The sequence below is a fragment of the Amphibalanus amphitrite genome, unplaced genomic scaffold (genome assembly GCF_019059575.1).
Source record: "Amphibalanus amphitrite isolate SeventyFive unplaced genomic scaffold, NRLGWU_Aamphi_draft 000046F_arrow, whole genome shotgun sequence".
Lineage (NCBI taxonomy): Eukaryota > Metazoa > Arthropoda > Thecostraca > Balanomorpha > Balanidae > Amphibalanus > Amphibalanus amphitrite.
This window is the reverse complement of record NW_024881542.1, coordinates 389955-408902: the sequence shown is the minus strand read 5'-3', so window position 1 is coordinate 408902 and position 18948 is coordinate 389955. Positions and strand designations below refer to the sequence as shown.

General features: G+C 53.7%; 2 protein-coding genes and 1 non-coding gene across 14 annotated transcripts in view; 2 read left to right on the top strand and 1 right to left on the bottom strand.

Moving 5' to 3' along the window:
• Positions 1-56: 56 nt before the first annotated feature.
• LOC122377506 (ras-specific guanine nucleotide-releasing factor RalGPS2-like) overlaps positions 57-18948 on the bottom strand; it is a 28601-nt gene continuing 9709 nt past the window's right edge. For 4 of the 12 annotated variants that reach the window (XM_043357579.1, XM_043357580.1, XM_043357585.1 and 1 more), the window contains 10 exons: positions 16126-16372; positions 14876-15039; positions 13752-13894; positions 6900-7125; positions 6165-6326; positions 4248-4331; positions 3154-3303; positions 2481-2663; positions 2049-2170; positions 57-1204 (listed from right to left, as the gene is read on the bottom strand). In XM_043357579.1, coding sequence (XP_043213514.1) covers positions 1080-1204; positions 2049-2170; positions 2481-2663; positions 3154-3303; positions 4248-4331; positions 6165-6326; positions 6900-7125; positions 13752-13894; positions 14876-15039; positions 16126-16372 — 1606 coding nt within the window. In that variant the 3' untranslated portion in view covers positions 57-1079. The remainder of the gene's footprint in view (positions 1205-2048; positions 2171-2480; positions 2664-3153; positions 3304-4247; positions 4332-6164; positions 6327-6899; positions 7126-13751; positions 13895-14875; positions 15040-16125; positions 16373-18948) is intronic. The other 8 variants (XM_043357591.1, XM_043357584.1, XM_043357590.1 and 5 more) reach the window with 3 other exon arrangements.
• On the top strand, positions 2837-2909 carry Trnav-cac. Its single transcript has one exon. It is a non-coding gene; the product is annotated as a tRNA-Val (tRNA).
• LOC122377507 lies at positions 7695-13989 on the top strand. The gene is made up of 3 exons (XM_043357592.1): positions 7695-8421; positions 11263-11352; positions 12125-13989. Exons 1-3 carry the CDS (start codon positions 8018-8020, stop codon positions 12234-12236), a joined length of 606 nt encoding a protein of 201 aa, XP_043213527.1. The 5' UTR covers positions 7695-8017; the 3' UTR covers positions 12237-13989.

Here is an 18948-nt window from a genome sequence, read left to right as displayed (position 1 = left end):
TCCCAGCCACTTCACTGCACTTCTAACTGCTGTCGCCGAGCCCAAACGCCGCGGTCTCTGGCAAGCAGGACATGTATTCTGTAGAAACCAGAACACACGGTTCACTGTTCAGCGGGCGGGCGGCGGCGGACTACAGTCAGCATGACGGTGACGTCATATGACGTCATCAATGACGTAATCAGCGCACACGGTCACCTACTCGCGTTATCAATGACGGCAGAGCACTCTGTCGCTACAAAGGCACATCAATATACAGCAAACAATCGGCAAGAGACGCTTCACATTGGTAAAATGAGATCATACAAATATCGCCGGTCACATACCAGACGAACACTTGGGTTGGGGACGGGGGGGGGGGAGCGGGGGATCACTGCCGTAATTGGTGAGAACAGCGCGGTAGTTAGTGAACACTTTAGGGAAACTGAGAGGGCTGGGGCCGGTGTTAGCTGTACTCTGGGATATCCCAGAGTACCTCAGGGGACTGGGACAGGAGGTACCCACTGGGCACGTTACAGCTGGATGGCGGGGGCGTCACATAACGCCCGCGTGACGTAACGTAACGTCAGTATGACGTCACTGTGTGACGTCAGCAGTCTTCAGCCAGCGAACTCGGCGGCAGCGAACGGCAGCTTATTGCGGACAATCTCATGGCCTGATCTGCGATTGGCATCGGAAACGCTGCACAAAAAACAAGCGACCGGACGAACACAGCAGCAGCGGCGGCGGCACGGACGCACGTACAAAACGCACACCACTCGCGGCCTCGCACAACGCACGCTCTCTCGCACTCACGGCTCGCGTTCCTCTCACCACGAGAGAGGTCTCTAGCATCCACCTCTCGCTACTTTGAGCATTGCTGCTAAGGACTAGAATATCGTACCCCGTCGAGCCGTGCCGGGGGCCCGCGCCCGCTCGTTGCCTGCCGCTCCTCGTATGCCGTCTATCTCTCCCTAACGTCTCCCGTCTCTCCCCGGGTGTCTCCCGTCTCTCCTGGCGTCTCTCCCTGTCTCCGGTCTCTTCTCTCACCACCAGGCGTGGTCGGCCGGCCGGCCGGGCCACGCCGGGGCCATGGCGTCGGGTCATTCGAAGCTCATCAGGTTGGCGGGCAGCGGCTGGACGCGCACGCCGACCGCCGCGTCGTGCAGGTGTTTGACCCACTCCTCGGCCTTGGACTGGCTGCACGCCCGGAATTTGTACATGTCGCCTGGAGAGATAGAGAGGGAGAGAGAGGTTAAAATTGTGGCACGCTGTCGGGTTTGTTCACGAGTGGTGATCCAACGAACCGACTAATGAACTGTGTGATTGAATCGCTTGAAGCCAATCCAATAAGGGAGGCAGGTGTTCATTGGAGACAACACTGGCGGTCAGTGGGGACAGCAAAGTACGTTGTATAGTACGCCAACTTGGAACCCCGGGGACTTCACCACGGAATGATCGAAAAATCGAGCCGCCTTACCCCGGATCACCTTAACTGACACTGGATGTTTGTGTGGGTGATAATGAAATGACAGCCTGCGGTGTAGCGCCAAACGAGCAAATGAAGAGGATGGGGAAGATATAACAGAAATAGACGAAAGGCAATAACGAGGCACGATCAATATTGACAGAGTCGTAAAACACAAACAGTCAGTCAGTCAGTCAGACAGACAGACAGACAGACAGACAGACAGTGTCTCAAAATTGTGTTTCGGCTTGGGTGTCAGAGGGAAAATTCCTCTCCCAAAAGGGGGATAAGAGTGGAAAATTCACCAGTCAAATAGGGCCCAAAAAGAGTGGAAAATTCACCAGTCAAATAGGGCCCAAAAAGAGTGGAAAAGAGATTAATGGCATACATTTCTATATAATGAGGTAAAATGTAATATGTAAAATGCCCAATGCAAATGCTTATTCTCAGTAAAGCTGGGAGTGGAAAATCGCTCTTAAATATTAGAGATGAGAGTGCAAAATGATTTTTATTTGGATGTCGTTTCCCACCCAAATCGAAATATTTTGGGACACTGCAGACAGACAGACAGACAGACAGACAGACAGACATACAGTTGACTGACCGGAGGCGGGGTTCTGCAGGATGAACGTGTCCCTCAGCCACGAGACGTCGTCCACGTGAACAGACCAGTGGCGCACCGTGTGCATCTTGCTCGGCTCCGACTTGAAGTCGCTGCGCTCCGTACTGGCGGCATACAGGGGAGTGGAAGGTCAGAATGCCGCCCGATGCCACGAAACTCACGGGCCCAATAAGCGAAGCGACACTCCCATTTACTCCTACTGGACGAATCCCTCTAGTGCGAAATAGTGCGTGGCATTCGCAGACGCCAAAATATATTGCATGAGCTTGGGACCAGGGGCACCGAGAAAACGCGAGAAGCCACGCCTCCACGCGCTACAAAGAGTTCGTTTTATGGTTTTACAATCAACTCGCGACCATTTCCTACAAACCCCCACCATAGCTCTCAGAGTTGGGATGGAAGACACTCGCTCACCATTTGATCTTTTTGCAGCTGAAGTAGACTAGACTCTGGGACCAGAGCTGTACCCAGTATCGCTGCCAGGTGGCCACCGGCGGCCGGCGGCCCGATTTGAGCAGCGTTTTGCGCCGCAGGCAGCCCTGCAGGGTGCAGACGGCGCCTGCCTCCATCCCCAGACACCCATCCTCCTCACTGTCCCTGGAAACAGGTCACAGGGTCGGGTCAGGTCATCAGAGCTCCTCGTATATGTAGCCGTGCTGAGCCACCAACGATCAGTTTTTTTTTTCCGTAGTGTAGTGGTTTTTGTAGTGTAGTCCGTAGCGTCATACCTCCTTGTATATGAAGCTGTGCTGAGCCGCCAAACATCAGTGGTTTCCGTAGTGTAGTGGTTATCACGTCCGCTTCACACGCGGAAGGTCCCCGGTTCGATCCCGGGCGGGAACAATGTCTTGCACCCAGCTGAGGTGGGCGCAAACAAGGAGTTTTTGACACTTCGTAGAGCACATTTCAGCCCCTCTGACTCTCTTACCCCCTCAACATAAGTTAGTAACTGAAGTAGAGTAACATAACTGAAGCGAAAGAAGAAAATAAAAAGAGCAGGTGCATGCTTGGGTCGCAAACAACTATGGAAGAGCCCATTACCCCACCCACTTTCAGTCCCCACCGGACGCCTCGATCACCCACTCACAGCATGGGCAGCGTGGCTGTGACGTCGTCGTCTGCGGTACCTCCGGCGCCGCCGTCGGGCAGGTAGAGCGAGGTGCACATGCCGTCAGCGGTGCTGAGCACGGAGTCGTCCAGCAGGTGTCGCTGGGCGCGCGCAGTGCTGTCCGGCAGACTGTCGCCACCGGCCACCGGCCACAGTTAGTGCGTGAGGGAGGTGACAGGGGGTGCTGGGAGAGAGTGGGAGGTGGGGTAGAGGGGAGGGGAGTCGTGGGTTGTTCGCCTTGGGTTGTTCGATATTTGAGGAGAGACCTGGCTATAGATGGATGTTTTTTTAATCAATCGAATATAGATAAAAAGTAAAATGCTTGAGATATGACAGCGGAAACGGCGATTCTGGCTGACGGATCATTTAAGAAAAGTGGCATTTTGGGTTTGGGAAGGACATGAGTGGAAACATGGTGGGGAGTAAGTCACACAGGTAAAATCAAAATTGAAACTGCAAACATTTCTGAAACATTTACGGAACCAGAGCAAGAGCTCGCAAGTCAACATGCGTAGATGCAATGCAAACTTTAACGTCAAGAACAACATCAACTGCAAATAAAAACCAAACAAATAAACGAACACAAAGATCGGAAATAGCGTGGGTGCGTGCAGCGAATAATGTACAAAGCCCATGTACACATAGTTGTTGATCTTTCATCGATATGTCTGCTTAATTACAAAACAGCGCTATTTGTTCAGATTTTCCATCCATGCCGGATAGAGGTCGCCACGTGCATTTCAGTCAGTCCCTTGGCATATCTGCATAACTACCAACACCAACATCGCAGCGAAACGTCTCCCAGCCACGCAACGCATCATAAAAATAACGTAACGCAGCGTAACAACGGAAAGGATCGCGCTAGCAGTACAAAATAAAATCAGTCGGAGCCAGCCTGCCTCTAATCCGCAAACCAAGCTTCTCTCGGGTACCACCCGAGCACTGCACGCCGTTTTCCTCTACGCAGCCCGCCACCGCGGCCACTGGCGGGTTCCTGGCATGGCACAGAGTCGAGCAGAGGGGCGGAGGGGGGCAGAGGGGCGGAGCGGGCAGAGCTGAGGGGCGCCACTCACCCGGGACCCATGTGGTGGTTTTGGCCGCACACGCAGGCCGGAAGGTGGCGCGAACTGTTCCGAGGGAGACTCATACTGCGCGCTCTGCGTCGGACGGCGGACCGGTGTTACACACGGGTTACACACGGAACACGGGTTAGAGTACACACGGGGCACAGTTAGAGGACACATGGAGCACGGGTTAGACGGCACACGGGGCATGGGAGACGTGGGGATTACTGCCGCACATGTTTCAGGAAACAAGACACGGGAGACACGGGGCATGGGACAGTGGACAGTCGGAGTTGTGGAGCAGGGCAGTCCGGGGTTACGGCACAGGGGACACGAGAGTTGCAGCACTAAGGACACGAGAAGTACGGCACAGATTACGAGGGCTAGGGAAGTTCTACAGTTACAGAAACATACGGTTAGGAAAATGGTACTTTTGGACGGTCCGAACAGACGCTACAGCCGACACACAATTTAGTCATCCGATCTCACCGACACAGTTTCCGATCAAAAAAGGTTTATAATCTCCCACCAAACACACGGCCTCGAACGAGCTGCAGAAAATCCCCTAGCATCCCCAACAGCTCACTCTATGCACCCCCGGTGTCACAGTGAATCATACGCCGTCCGACCGTTTACAACCGCCGCCGTTTGTGAGGTCGCCGCTGCTGGAGGCGCCCCTCTCGTCACCACAGTAGGCACGCACGGATAACCGGTGGCCACGACTGTTGGCTACGTGTTTATTCCACCCCACCCACTCACACAAAGGGTGACTTCGGATAACAATAGACGGCGTGACTGGAGCCGAGTGAACCGGAAATGTCAGGCGGGCAAAACCGCTGGAGACCGAACGGCGAGTGCTGACTACCGGACATGTAAGTCTGTATGTTTCGAAGTAAAAGTCCACTGATCTTGGCATCTCAATATAGATGCATTACTTATCGATGCTGGGGTCGGGATGCGGCGCTCTGATCACTGCACTTGCTGGGTCAACGCAACAAACTACAACATCATTTAAGTCTTACGCACTTGGCCTACGCTTCAACTTTTGTTCTTACAATGCACCGTCAATCTTCTCTCAAAGGCAAGAAGCTCCACCGATTATATTGTTCGAGAGATATTCAGACATCCTCTCAGGCCAGTCACCGTTCTTCGATGACTCGTGGTCCCCAGCTCACGGGCGACTTCCGGTCCTCATATCAGCCTCCCATTCACGCTCTGACACCCAGGTGCGAGGCGACACGGCAGTGCTGGCTGGTGCAGCTCCCAGTCGGTTACAACAGTGACTGTTCCCAGTGGAATGACTCAGGTGGAATGCACATACAACTCAGTCCAGATAGCGGCCGGTCATGCCTCGAATTCCTCACATTAGATTCTTGGCATTCGCAAAAAGGGATTTGTCTAATTTTTCTCACGTCGTGCATTTGCACAAGATGCAAATTGCATACTGCTCATTGGAGGCTTCGGTGCGGTGGTGAAGACTGTGCAACAGCAATAACATCTGTGCCACTCATTACAAACCTGCCCGTGTCCAGGGCTAGATACTGCAAATCGCGGCCTATGCTGCAGGCAGCGAGATTAAGATGCGCGGGTTACGGGTCATATACTGATTAGCTGCCTTCAGTCAGCTCCATAGTGTACATTGGATTTGGTATGCAGCATTCAGTTGTTGAAAATGGCAATCCCGCTTGAACCAGCATTTCTGAATGTTTCACAAACTTATACATACAAGACACGCATAAAACAACACAACGACCAGCACACCGCGTCAGCACGTCCTGGCCTTTGGCGTCGTCACCACCTATCTTTAAATCTTCATCACTAAGTCACCACACTTGAACACCTCAATCACCTTCGCACCTATCTCACCTATCTCACCCATAACACACCTGTCAGACTCACCCCTGTCCCTGCCCCTCCTGTACTCACTTCACCCCGAGACTGCAGGCCCTGCGGTGTGCCTGGACGGCGGTCTGCCGGGCCGGAGAGGGCGGTACGGCCGCCGCCACCCGGTCCCTCTCCTCAGCCGACTCGCGGCTCGAGCTGGACTGGGCCGGCGACTGGGCCTGCGGCTCCAGCTGCAGGGAAAGTCTGTGGAGAGTAACACGGAGTGTCAGTGAGACACTGGGGACTGGGCCTGCGGCTCCAGCTGCAGAGAGAGAGAGTCTAAGGAGAGTACACAGAGTGAGGGTTGTTCCATTTGTGTAATAACATGTCTAATACTATGAGGCCAGAAACAAATGATTTAAAATTCACTTTTAGACAAACTTTCAACTAATGCGCTATTCATGTGTGTACGTTCGTGCGCGAAAATACTGCTGGTAGACGGACGTATGCTGATGCAACACATCGCGTTCGGTGAAACGAGCAGGAAATGTCGGACCGATGGTATCACAGCGCTTTGTGGCTGGCAGCCGAACTGTAACACTTTAATGACGTCTGCTCGACGTGCAAACCTCCCGAAACATATTCTACGGCTCAACACCTATAGAGACGAGTAGAGTATATTTCAAAACAACGCACGACTAACGGTCAACAACATATGAAATAACCTCTAATGACGCATTGCAGCTAGCCAACATATAATCTTACAACGCCACGAAATATCTCAACATTTTAAGCAAACAAAACTTTCCAACAGCCTCTATCGCCGTTCCCACTCACTTGTAGTTGTCCTCGTCGATGAACTTCTGCAGTTCGTCGATGTAGCGTATGGAGGCCAGGTAGCTGCTGACACGGGGGTTGAACGGCAGGTGCGAAAAGTCCGACTGCTGGAACTCGGAGATCGTGCGCAGGATGTTGTTCATCAGGTTCCGCCGCTGAGACGACTCGAGTCCGCCCGACTGCGGGTGCGCCATGTCCACGTACACCAGGTCGGTCAGGTACAGACCTGTGGGGAGAAGGAGGGTGTTATTCTATAAGTGGGAGGACGCCATGTCCACGTACACCAGGTCGGTCAGGTACAAACCTGTGGGGGGAAGGGGGAGGGGTTAGTCTATAACTGGGGGTGATAATACACCAGGTCCGTCAGGTACAGGCCTGTGGATCAGAGAGAAGAGGATAGAAGGCGTCAAACAAACTCAATGCAGTGAGGTGATTGTACGCGATCCAAGTCACGTACAGACCTGCAGGGCCCATCATATATAAAGATGATTATATAAAGAATGATTCTACGTAAAGCTAAAACATATACGGATGAGCTTGATTAGTAATTATGCTCAGTAGCCATATAATCGCCATTCCATGTAATTGAAGCCGAGTCAGGCTCAATTGCGGTATGCGGCACCGCAAGATGGAAATCCACCCATAAAACAGACGCTGGTCCAGAACAACCCACAGGACACACACACTTTGTTTAATGTTTATATAACACACTGTGGCATTTCTGCACGGCGGACCAGCTATGGCGCTGGGTCTTTCCACGCGTCAGCCATTCTGGAAGCCGGCTACGAAATCGTGAGCATGGTTGAAGGCCATAGCATGCGAGGAAGATAAACACGTGAGGAATATTTATGGTGTAGGCTTCGTAGAATAAAAATCATGTTCTGTAACAGCAATGCTTATTGAAAATAAATAGAAGAGACAAAAGTGACGCCATCAAGCAGTCGACTACACTCACTTAGCTAGACCGTAAAATTAAACACTTTTAAGAAGAGTTTTCTGCATTAGAAGTGAGCACTCCTCAGCAAGAGTGCCTTAGCTTTCTCAGTAAATATCATAACAGCCCACATCGGTGCAGCGTCCGTCCATAGTTCACCTTAGCCACATTCCAAGCCACCACGATGCGATCTGCCCTCTGCCTCTCATTCCCAATCCTCTTTCTCGTCTTTCTGAGCCTCCTCACAAAACCCACCTCCCCCGTCCCGACCACCCCCTCTGCCGAACCTCCCACTACCTCCCCGTCCCCACCGATCGGTAACGGCACTCTGCCCTCGGAGACGCAGCCCGGCCTGGAGAACCTGCACTGTTTCCAGTGCACGGGCGAGTCGACCGATCCGGACGACCACTGCACGGACAGCGGCTGGATCTCGATCCCGCGCGGTCAGCGGCTCGACTACCGCTACCTGTGCCCGCGACACATGGACGACTTCTGCATGAAAACCATCGAGCGCTGGGAGAGCACCCGGCCCGGCGTGGCCGACAGGTTCCGCACGCGCAGAGGGTGCAGCGGAAAAACCAGGACCAGGTGAGGGACCGGGGCGGAGGAGAAACCAGAACCAGGTGAGGGGAGCACACAGGAGAAAACCAGGACCAGGTGAGGGGCCACAGAAGGGGAAAACAGGACCAGGTGAGGGGCCACAGCGGAAAAACGATGAACAGTTGTGTGTGTGTGTGGGGGGGGGGGAGACTTACACTTAAACGGTCTTCTTTCTCATGATAATTTATTATGGAATGTGGCGTCATTCTAAGTGCTTACAGACGCCATGCAATATGGCCATTTCGAAACCAGCAAAGAATCTCTGTACTCAGAGCTATTTCAAGGAAACAGACCATCTTACATATAAACCATCGGTACCCACGGCAACAGTCACATTCAAGGCAAAAATCGTCTGTTTATCAATGACATTGGAACTCAAGAATGTCACGTAGATACCTAACCTAACCATGCATCAACTGACGCCACATAATGCAAATACAGATTGGGAATGTGGAATGCGAGTCTGCGACCCAAGGACGGGTCTCTAGGACGCATTTTAGATGTACAGTCCACCGCTAAAGTAATGTGCGGTTTTACCAATCTAAACGGATGGCTTTGACCGGCGATTTTTTAATGCGGGGTGATTGAAGAGAAGACGTCAACAGAAAAAGTTGCAGCTGCAAGGGTGACGATACATATAAGCTACATTCAAATTAAATTGTAGTCTGGGTAATCGTTTGTTTCGGCTTCAGAAGCCGAACAAACCCATGACTGAAGTCGCACATTACTTCTGCTGTGGACTGTACGGTGCCATCTCTTCCTTCAATATCACGTCATGCTGATCTTCTGTGGGACCAAATCAATGCATAAAATCAAACATCGGCAAATTTAGCAAGACCCAGGTGTCATACTCTCTACTCTCATATGACTAGGTACAGATAAAGCGCAACATTACGTTATTCATGAACTTCATATACCGAAAAGCAGCATTCAACAATGTTCCAACGAAATAAAAGTTTAGCATCAAACAAGTCCTGTAAGCGCCATTTCGGGACCATCAATATTGGTGTCGCAGTGCGCGGACTGATTCGACGCCCATCGAGCCATGTGGGAACACATCGCGCCTCTTTGAGGTGGGCTGTAATTAGTAAAAGCCATTAGGTCTGGGATAACCCACTCGTGGGTTCGTTTCTGTGTGGGTTTTCCAAAAGTTCCCAGACTTTTCCAATGCCCAGGAGGAAGCAACAGGATTAGCAATTACACGTTTTCACATCTGAGTTAGAGTTAAAGCAATATTGGGCCAATAAATTCGGAGCCATGATCTGATTCTAAGACAACTTCCTGCATCAACCCACACACCAGAAAACATTGACTTTTGACCTAAAAAAAAAACGTGAACACCTTAGACCCAAAGGTCAAGGCGAGGCATGTTTGGCCACAACATTGATTCAAGAAGGTGGTAATCCCATCAATATCCAGTCTCAGACGAAATCACACTAGTGTTTAGCGATATTTAGTTAACACTACTCGCTGAAACTCATCACACATCAAACGATGCAATCTCTGGAGCGTTCACATCTACAAAAGCCCTCGCGCCCGAAGTCCGCTCGCGATGCCCGGTCATCCAACCCGGCCTGGTACGGGGCGGCACGGGCCACGGGGGCGTCACGTCACTGTTTGGGCACGGTATAAACACCCCACTGACCGGCCGTGACGGGGTGGCGGGTTGACGCCCGCCAGTGACGCCCGTTTGTGACGCAGGCGACGATCAGTGCCAGGTATCGGTCAGATCACATCGGTTTGTGTCGCGGCGCGACACCCGACGCCTCCAGCGCGTCATTATAACTGCCTCGGTCACAACACATACCACAGCATCCTGCGCTGGGAGCCCAGTCCATCCCCGGTACGTCCCACGGCCCCTATCACCGCCTACTCTTCCCGCCTACCGTCTCTGACGGCACCGCTGCAGCCGGCCGCAGCTGGCCCAGACTCTGATAGCTGGGGTGATGACGGGACACACTCGGGGAGGAACGGACTCGGGGAAGACCGATCGGACATCTCGGAGCCACCGTGGGCGGCCCGCGGCGGGGGCGGGGGCGGGGGCGGCGGAGATGGTACCAGACACGGAAAGCACGGACCGGTCACGTGGTCGGTCCCGCCGCCGTTATAAACACAACACAAGAACTGCGTACGTAGGCCGGCGGCACGGGGCGATGACCAAAACACGGGGTTTTTGCGGCGCCGACGTAGCTAGCGTGGTATGTCGCAGGAGAACCGGGCAGACGCCAGACGGACACATTACGGGGGTACGGGGCTATAAAGCAGCGGGAAGACCCATACATACACGTGCTGTGTGCATGCATGTGGTCGCGGACAGCCACGTGGCGCCGCGCGCGTCTTAGCGCGGCCCACATCGACCAATGGTATACAAGGTCTGATTAGGTCAAGCCATGAAAAGCTGGTTTTAACTTGCCTTAGTCGGGATTTCATCGAATAAGCCTGCTGTCTGGTATTAATTGAGCTTAGCTAAGTTACGTTGCCTAGGTTATAGCACGGCTTAACCCGACTTAAATATGGTTAATGAAGCCCAAAGCTAATATGTAATCAAATGTGGACCGCTTTTCCACACCCAGGGGAGCCAAAGCACATTCCAGAACTTCTCAAGGTCAAAGAACTTCCGTTTTCCAGGCTGAATGAATGACCTAGCAGCTAGTAATCCTGGTAAATAAAGCTGCCCGAACCAAAGGTGAATGAATGCTAATGACGACTTCATTTTGCGAGCGTCAATAATCTCCCGTCAGAAGCTGGAGTCATCATCATCAGTTATCACCTGTCCCCCGCCGTGACCGAACAGCTGACTGATGGCTATTCACCGGTGTCTGTTCCCAGCCAACAGAGCGGCGACCCAGAGGGCGCGGGAGTGGAGTTCCTCGTCTCCAACGGATGCACCGATTTCCGCAAAAACCCCGCCACCGGCGCGTGAGTAGACAGAGACAACTCGGAGATAGAACAGGGACCTCGCAAATCAATCACCCATCCACCTCCTCTGATTGATAATAGGCAGCGCTGCAACTGCTTTACGGCACCCATAAATCGCCCTAATCGTCCCGCGAACAGCTTGCAGTTGCAACTTCTCCGCAGCGGGCTGAGATCACCCCGCCAGTTGATCTCATCAGTCAGCCCGCAGCGCACGCGCCCCGCCCGATAGTCAGGCCGCGTTCCCCGTGCCACCCGTCCTCCTCTGTCTACCGCCAGACACCCGAATTAGTCGCGTAAAGCCGCTCTGGTGCGCAGCTGACTGTACCCAGAGGTCAGCAGGGCCGTACGTCGTACGTCGCCCCGTTCAGGGCCCGCCGCCGGTACCGAGACAAACGGCGGCGCAGGAGACTGGACTGTCCCGGTCGGCTGTTTTGATAGCCGTCTGGCGCCGGCGGAATGCGAGGGGCGGAGGGTACGACTTTGAATGACGCGACCACCGCCCCTTCCCTCTCATCCTGCTGTTTGTGTATGACTGTTCCACTCCGGCTGTTCATGACTGGCTGTAGCTGGTGCTGGACAGTCCACGCCGGCCCTACGCTTTACGTCTGATGTCACATGACCCAAGAGTTGTTATGTTTTGTCTCAGAGTCCTGCGTACTATGGCGCGACCTTCTTCCTGGTATCAAATGTCCACCCCAACTCGCATTCCAAGACTGCCACGCCGAGAACCAGTGATGACGGGCCAGTGATGACGTCTTTCGTCACATTTCAGATACGTGCAGATGTGTTTCTGCGACAAGTCGCTGTGTAACACCGCGGGCCGGTGGGGAGCGCCGTCGGCCCCGCTGCTGCTGATGCTACCGCTCGCCGTGACCCGGCCGTGACCGTCTGTGACGGGCCGTTAGCAGCGGCGTCACGGAGCGCAGGACCACTGTGACAGCCCGTCAACACGGGCGTGACGGACCGTCAACACGGGCGTGACGGCCCGCCAACACGGGCGTGAGTCAACACGACTGTGACGGAACAGCTGTAACGAGCTACCACCGCTGCTGCTGCTGCTGCTGCTGCTGCTGCTGACAGGCTGGACGAAATGCCATCGCCTCAGTGCAGGCAAAGTAGCCTGAGCAAGCCATCATCAGTGGGATTTCCAGTTACCGTCGCCCACTGACCCCATCACTTCATCTACCGAGCCGCTGCCGGAACGCCCCACCGGCTCTCTGGCTTCCTTCTCAGCTCAGCGCATCGGTGCCATCTTCTTACCTCGCCGCCTCTCTGCCATCCTCCTCACACCTCATCGCCTCTCTGCCATCTTCTCACACCTCACCGCCTCTGTGCCATCCTTCTCGCCACCCACCGCTCGTTAGCCCAGCCCGTGAGCCCACTCACCCGTGACGGCTCACCGCTCGACGGCACGGAACCACAGCGGAGCACGGAGCGAAGAGTGATTACATCAGGGGCCTCCGGCGCCGAGTCAACAATGACCGGGCCACGGCGCGGTGGTAACGCACGGCCGACCAGCGGGAACCGGCGCCGCGCCGCGCGGCCCAGTGGCCGGCGGCGTGATGGGCGTGACACACTGACACAATGATGGTGACACAGTGCTCGAACGAGCTGACACGCGGCATGTCGTCTGTTGTGACACGGCAATGCATTGATTTGTGACACAACGGCTCAACTATGACAAGCCAATTGATATGATGCTTAATTTGTAGCTCGATTTACAGCCAACACGTGCCTCCACGCACGCTAATGAACCCCCTGCGCCTGCGCCGACCTCCAGACGGTCAAATTCGTCCGGCCGGCTGCACTGTGTGCCTCGCCGGCCTGTTGAGCCAATCACCGCTGGCAAGTGGCCCACCGGATGGCGAATAATCGTACACATTGACGCCGTAAGAGCCGACTGTTGGCCGGTGGCACAGACACGTGGCTGAGCTGAGGGTTGTTGGCTAGTACAGCGCAGAAGGGCGTTCCCAGACGATAGGTAGTGAAATGTTCGCCAAAGGTCGGCGCGGGCCGGAAACTGCGTGCTGTATTGGCTGATATATTGATCATGCTGTCGCCCAGACGTCAGGTGGGTCTATATTGGGAACGATCGATTAATTCAGACTACATGTTGATGCTGTTTCATGCTAGCCTTCGGAGATTGGTTATTTGTTGGGAGATGAAAGTGGGAAGTGTTGATATTTGCAGTAATAACAGCTACCGATAGCACCTTGAATAGCTCAATCTGGGCATTGCCTTCACCGATATTCGATCATGGGCAGGTTACAGTTTCTTTGAAAGCACCCAACGCTTAGTGTAAGAACATATTTCAAATCGGTTGCGGACTCTTCGCCCCGCGTCTCAAACTGTGTATTATTTAGTGCACAACACAGAGGCACAGCAGAGTGTTCACTTACCCAGGTAAGGTATACACGGCAGCTTCGCTCGAGACAAGAGATCGCGGAGTTTCTCCCAGTTGTTGACATCCAGAAACAACTCGCGCTGTTTCTCAAACTTCTGCAGAACATTCTTGGGCAAATGTGCCCACATCTTTTGTAACCTGAAAGGAAAAGAAAGGTTGCTTTAAGACGCACATTGTATTGACTACATATTGACGTGAAAATTTACGAAATAAATATAACCAATCCGACATGCCATTGAGTGCGATATAGAAGGAAAATTGACCTGAGGTCAAAAGGAAATAATTCATAAGCTTATTGGTGTAGATATACCACGAAAACACAGTTCTTGGTCGGTGTCCGTTACCAATAACTGTGTGTGCCAGAATAATAGGACGTTTTGGGTTTCTGAGCCGCGGTGTAACGGAAGCCAGACGTCGGCATAAGAAATGGGCCGCGAAACACAACACCATTTATGGCTTCAGTTGGCTACCGATACCAGCTCGCCGCTAGGTACAATGTATTGCGCCCACTTCTTACAAGGTTTCTATAAATGACGCACAAACATATATAACCTTCACATATTTCCTTGCTTTGTTCGTGTTAGCACAACACTCAGCGGACCAGTAAAACTAACAGAACTGGAGCTGATTTCACATGCAAAAGCCACGTGTAGACCTATTTCCGTCGTGTTAACATGGAGATTATCCTAATAAATCGGGTTTATCTAGTGTAATCGCCGACTCTGCCGTCCAAAGGCAAAAACGCATATGTCGGGTCATGACCTGACCCGACATATGCGGTTTTGCCTTTGGACGGCAGGACTCTGGCTGGCGCAACAAAGACGGGGAAAATGCCAACAGACTATGAAAATCAGCTGACCGGACTAAGCGCTGAATCATCGGTAATTAATGATGATATAATAATGTGCCACAAACAACACTTTACACACTGAATTAATCCATTACATAACACCCCAGCAATCCAACAGGTGCTGATTCCAGAGTGCCAATACCAATATAAAACAACTTCAGACCCACATGATACCGATTTAAACCAGTACTAACACAAACAAATACCATTGGAGAAACGTACGCCGCAAGCCCTCCTCCCTCCCTCTCTCTCCCTCTGTCCCCTCTCACCGGTAGATGGGCGCCGTCTGCAGGGCCGAGATGATGGCGAACTGGCCGTGCAGGTTGTTGAGCTCCTGCAGTCGTTTGGCGACGCGGATGAACAGACCCAGCACCTCTGCCCGCTGCTTGACGCTGCGCACGTTCAGGATCTCCTTCACCGTCCAGAAGCTCACCTGGCGAGGCAAGTTAGGGTCAGATTGGCGGTCAGGGAGAGCTCGAAGGGGTAGAATGGCATGGCGATACAAGATCAGTGGAGCTGGAGACGATAGTGGTCAGTGGTTGCACAAGGGGCCACCAGGCCACCAAAGACTGATGGAATGGTCACTAATGAAAGCGAAAATGAAGAACAAAGACTCTTTAATTGGAAACCCAAGTCGTATCAACCAAATACGGCGAGTAAGCCATCAGTTGCAGGTATTATTACTGCCCACAAACGACACAAACTCCACAGAAAAAGAGTAAATCCTCCTAAATTGGATGACAATACAGTACAACACCCAAATAAGAAAACACAAAGAAACAGCGAGCCTAATCCCACCAGTCCGGCATCCTCTCTGCAGCTGCGGTTCTCCTCACTACATCCCATCTGCACCATACCCGTCAATTCCCCGAAAGCCTCCACCGTCCGCTCGTGTCCACCGACTCTCTGGTCAGCTCATGGCCCACAGATTACCACCGACAGCTCACAGCGGTCCCAAGCACACTACCGCCGTAACCAGGACGGCTGGCGGCGACAGACACCTACCGTTCCCTATTCAACCCGCGCCGTGACGAGCGGCGCTGTGTGAAAGGTCGTGCTCACGTCACGAGAGGAGGGGGAGGGGTAGATCCGGTACTCGTTCTCAGTACGACAGTCTGTCGCCGGGTGGTTTTGGGTGGAACTGGGTAAGGTGCTGGGATACGGTGTGATCGGGCTGATGGGACGGTCTGGTTAGGTGGTAGGAACGGGTGCAGTGAACCGGTACCCGCCCAACGGAACGGAGCGGGCCACTGGAGACACAGAGAGAGTCGGTGGATCGTTACTGAGTGGCTTGGCGTTTCAAAACCCACGGCACAGGGTCTCTGCACCCAGCCCTCGCACCGACCCATGTCTCATCGCAAACAACATGGCACGAACTCGACACCCTCGCTTCACTGACCTCCTTACCATGCAACCCAATCCCAACTTCCTACATACATTTGCTTTCCAATTTCCAATATCCCAATCACTCTGTACCAGCCCCCCCCCCACACACACACACTCCCCAGCGCAACTCTACCTGATTGAAGCGGCGGGTGAACGCGACGACGTTGGGCGACAGGATGTGTTTGTCGCGCCGGTTCCAGCCCAGGCAGGCCAGCTCGTCGGGCTGGATGCGTTTGAAGACCTCCCAGTCGGCGCGGGTGATCTGGGAGGCGAACTCCTCGGGCGGAATGGTCAGCACCTCGAGGAAGGCCGGCTTGCCGCCGCCGCCGCCGCCCACCGCGCGCGGGAGGCTGCCGCAGAGGAGGTCGGCCGTCACAGATCTGCGGCACATGGCGGGCGTGACGTAACGTAACGCGACATAACGTGGCACTCTTGATTATACGCCGGGTCTTTGTGTGTCAGACAACAGGGTTAGCGAATACTTCTGCATCTGCATACCACAGGGAAAAACACAGGCTAGCTGCACAACTGCATCCAAAATGCACTTCGTTGGCAAATTTCAGCAGTTAGGTAGCGGCATCAGCCTGTCGCAATCATTTGGCTTGCGCCACATTGACAAGGCACAGACTAGCAGTTAGCATAGACGACAAGCCCTCACATCCTGGGTCTCAATCTACAATGGACATCTGCTGTCTGATTGAAGCAAGTAAACTGGGGTTTGAAATGAGCTTCTGGAAGCTTCTACGTATTGGGAGGCACTGTACAGACGCCCCAGACAGTCGTGCATATCCAAACATGTTTAGGTATGCACCGATTTTGATCGTAAGCATCTTTCTTTGTACACAGACGAAACATTAACCACAATCTACGATCTGGCACAAGTCACCAGCTGGTCGATGGTAGGTAACATATCAAACCATCCTATGCCATCTACCACTCGTTCTCCCCACAATAACTCGCATCGCCCTCCGCCTCCTAAGACCAGCACGAACCCGTCAACAGCGCGTCGTGTACAAGGACACGCCGGCGCGGCTCGCATGCAAGCCAAATCACGTGCGGACCGGTCTGACCAGCGCGACGGTCGCGGTACGGACGTCACTGGCCAGCTGCTTACGTGATGGTCAGCAGCGGCTCTGTGCCGTCGTCACAGCAGACGGACAGCGGCCGGTAGTAGCCGGGTACGGAGGCGGAGCGGGCTACCGCTGCTCGCTGAGCCAGCGTCGGCGGCACGGGCAGCATCCTCGGCCGTTCACCCCGGGCGGTGGTTGGGGTAGCGGACTGTAACCACTGACTACACACCACGGGGGAGGTTCAACTGCACAGACTCCACACCCACACACACGCGAGGACGCTCGCACTTCCGCGGCCGCGGTCACCGGCCGGATATCCGCGGCTCCGAGGCGCCCGCAGCTTGGAAAATCGCCCCCGCCCAAAGCCACAGAGAGACGGAGAGTTCGTTCTGGAAGCGGCGCCGCACCGAGTACCACTGGGGCCACTCGGCACACCAGCACCGACACAGGAAAACCACGCCGGAAAACCACGGCGGCCACAGACACAGGGAGCTTTATCTCCCAGGAATTCCGCTGCGCCCCCGCGCCGCGTGTGTGTGTGAAATGCAGCAGCCTGGAAGCTTGGAGATTTGTAGCCTTCAGCCGCACTATTCAAAGTTCAAAGTTTTGTTTTACAGATGCTCTTGAATAAATACGAGAAAACACACCGACTTGCGGAAAAGAACGGTGATTCTAAGTTATCAAATCATACGAGCAAAAGTATTCGAAGTAAGATCAACTCATCGCTCACCACTCTACACAGTAAATATCGAACTACTTTCAAAGACACTCTCGCAGACGCCTTTCCAACGGAAGCATCTTTCGTGCCAAATACGGGCTCAGGTGGCTCTGAGTGCTGCCAGATGTTTCATAGGGAATACCGCGCCGTCGACGCAGCAGCCCGGGCCAGAACGGCTGATAAAACACAGTTACGACCGGCACAGATTCCGTAAAGCGTAACTGGGGCTCCGTAAAGCGTAACGACTCCTATCGGTTCCAGTCGTTAAGCAGAAGCCAATCGGTTCGAACGGAGGGCACAGGGGCGATTCGGCGGCGGAGGCGGGGTCTTCTGAGGGTTATAACACACCTGTGTGTTTCGTCCCTCGCTCACCGCATATCAAGGTCATGTGGCGTCATGAAGTGATCAGTAACTAGGCCCAAGGCGAAGACCATAGGACACCTGTCAGGTATATGAGCCAATACCCGATAGCGTGTGATCGCCGCGGTCTTTGTGGGCCGATAGGAGTCGGAATACGGCCTTGCCACTTCAATCGAGACCTTGGTGACGTACTTTGTGTGATAACAAGACCACCGCGATGAACCGAGTGCCGCCAAATACCCGATAACTAATGACTGATAACAAACAGACTTGCATTGCCGTATCACAGCGAACCCGAATACTCTGTGAAGTACCTTCACGACCTCACAGCATGACCCCCAGGCCGCTGACCTTACACAAACCATGACCTCCTCTCACCCATCTGGCTCAGATCCTACCAATATCCTCCAAACCCTGCAGTATGTTCAAACTCCAATGAAAGCTCTGCCGGCTCCACCCGGAGTGTGACGTTTGGCACCGTTCCACCGCTCCCCGTGACCGGCTGGCCGTTACTGCGCCCTCCCGACGCCTGGACGGCCGGGCGGCGGCTCACGGCGGCTCACGGCCTCACCGGGCGCCGCGCCGAGCGAGGCGACCCGAGACCTGTCTGTTCCGGCAGATAGGGTGGCCAGCCGGAGATCCCAACAGGCCGTGTCGCTGGCTGAGAGGTTCCATGATGCCATCGGGACTTGATAATATTCCATACCTTATGTTACCAATGTTATTAATGAGGTGTCACGGAATGTCAAGAACAGGATGAACATCGCTGGATGAGCGATCAAGCTCAATAATCCAACCCTGCCTTCAA

Bases quoted from the DNA above. Each gene is read 5' to 3' on its own strand.
- LOC122377507 (XM_043357592.1), top strand. From the start codon at position 8,018: ATGCGATCTGCCCTCTGCCTCTCATTCCCAATCCTCTTTCTCGTCTTT. The intron at 8,422-11,262 runs GTGAGGGACCGG...GTCTGTTCCCAG, and splicing joins AGCGGAAAAACCAGGACCAG to CCAACAGAGCGGCGACCCAG. The intron at 11,353-12,124 runs GTGAGTAGACAG...GTCACATTTCAG, and splicing joins AAAAACCCCGCCACCGGCGC to ATACGTGCAGATGTGTTTCT.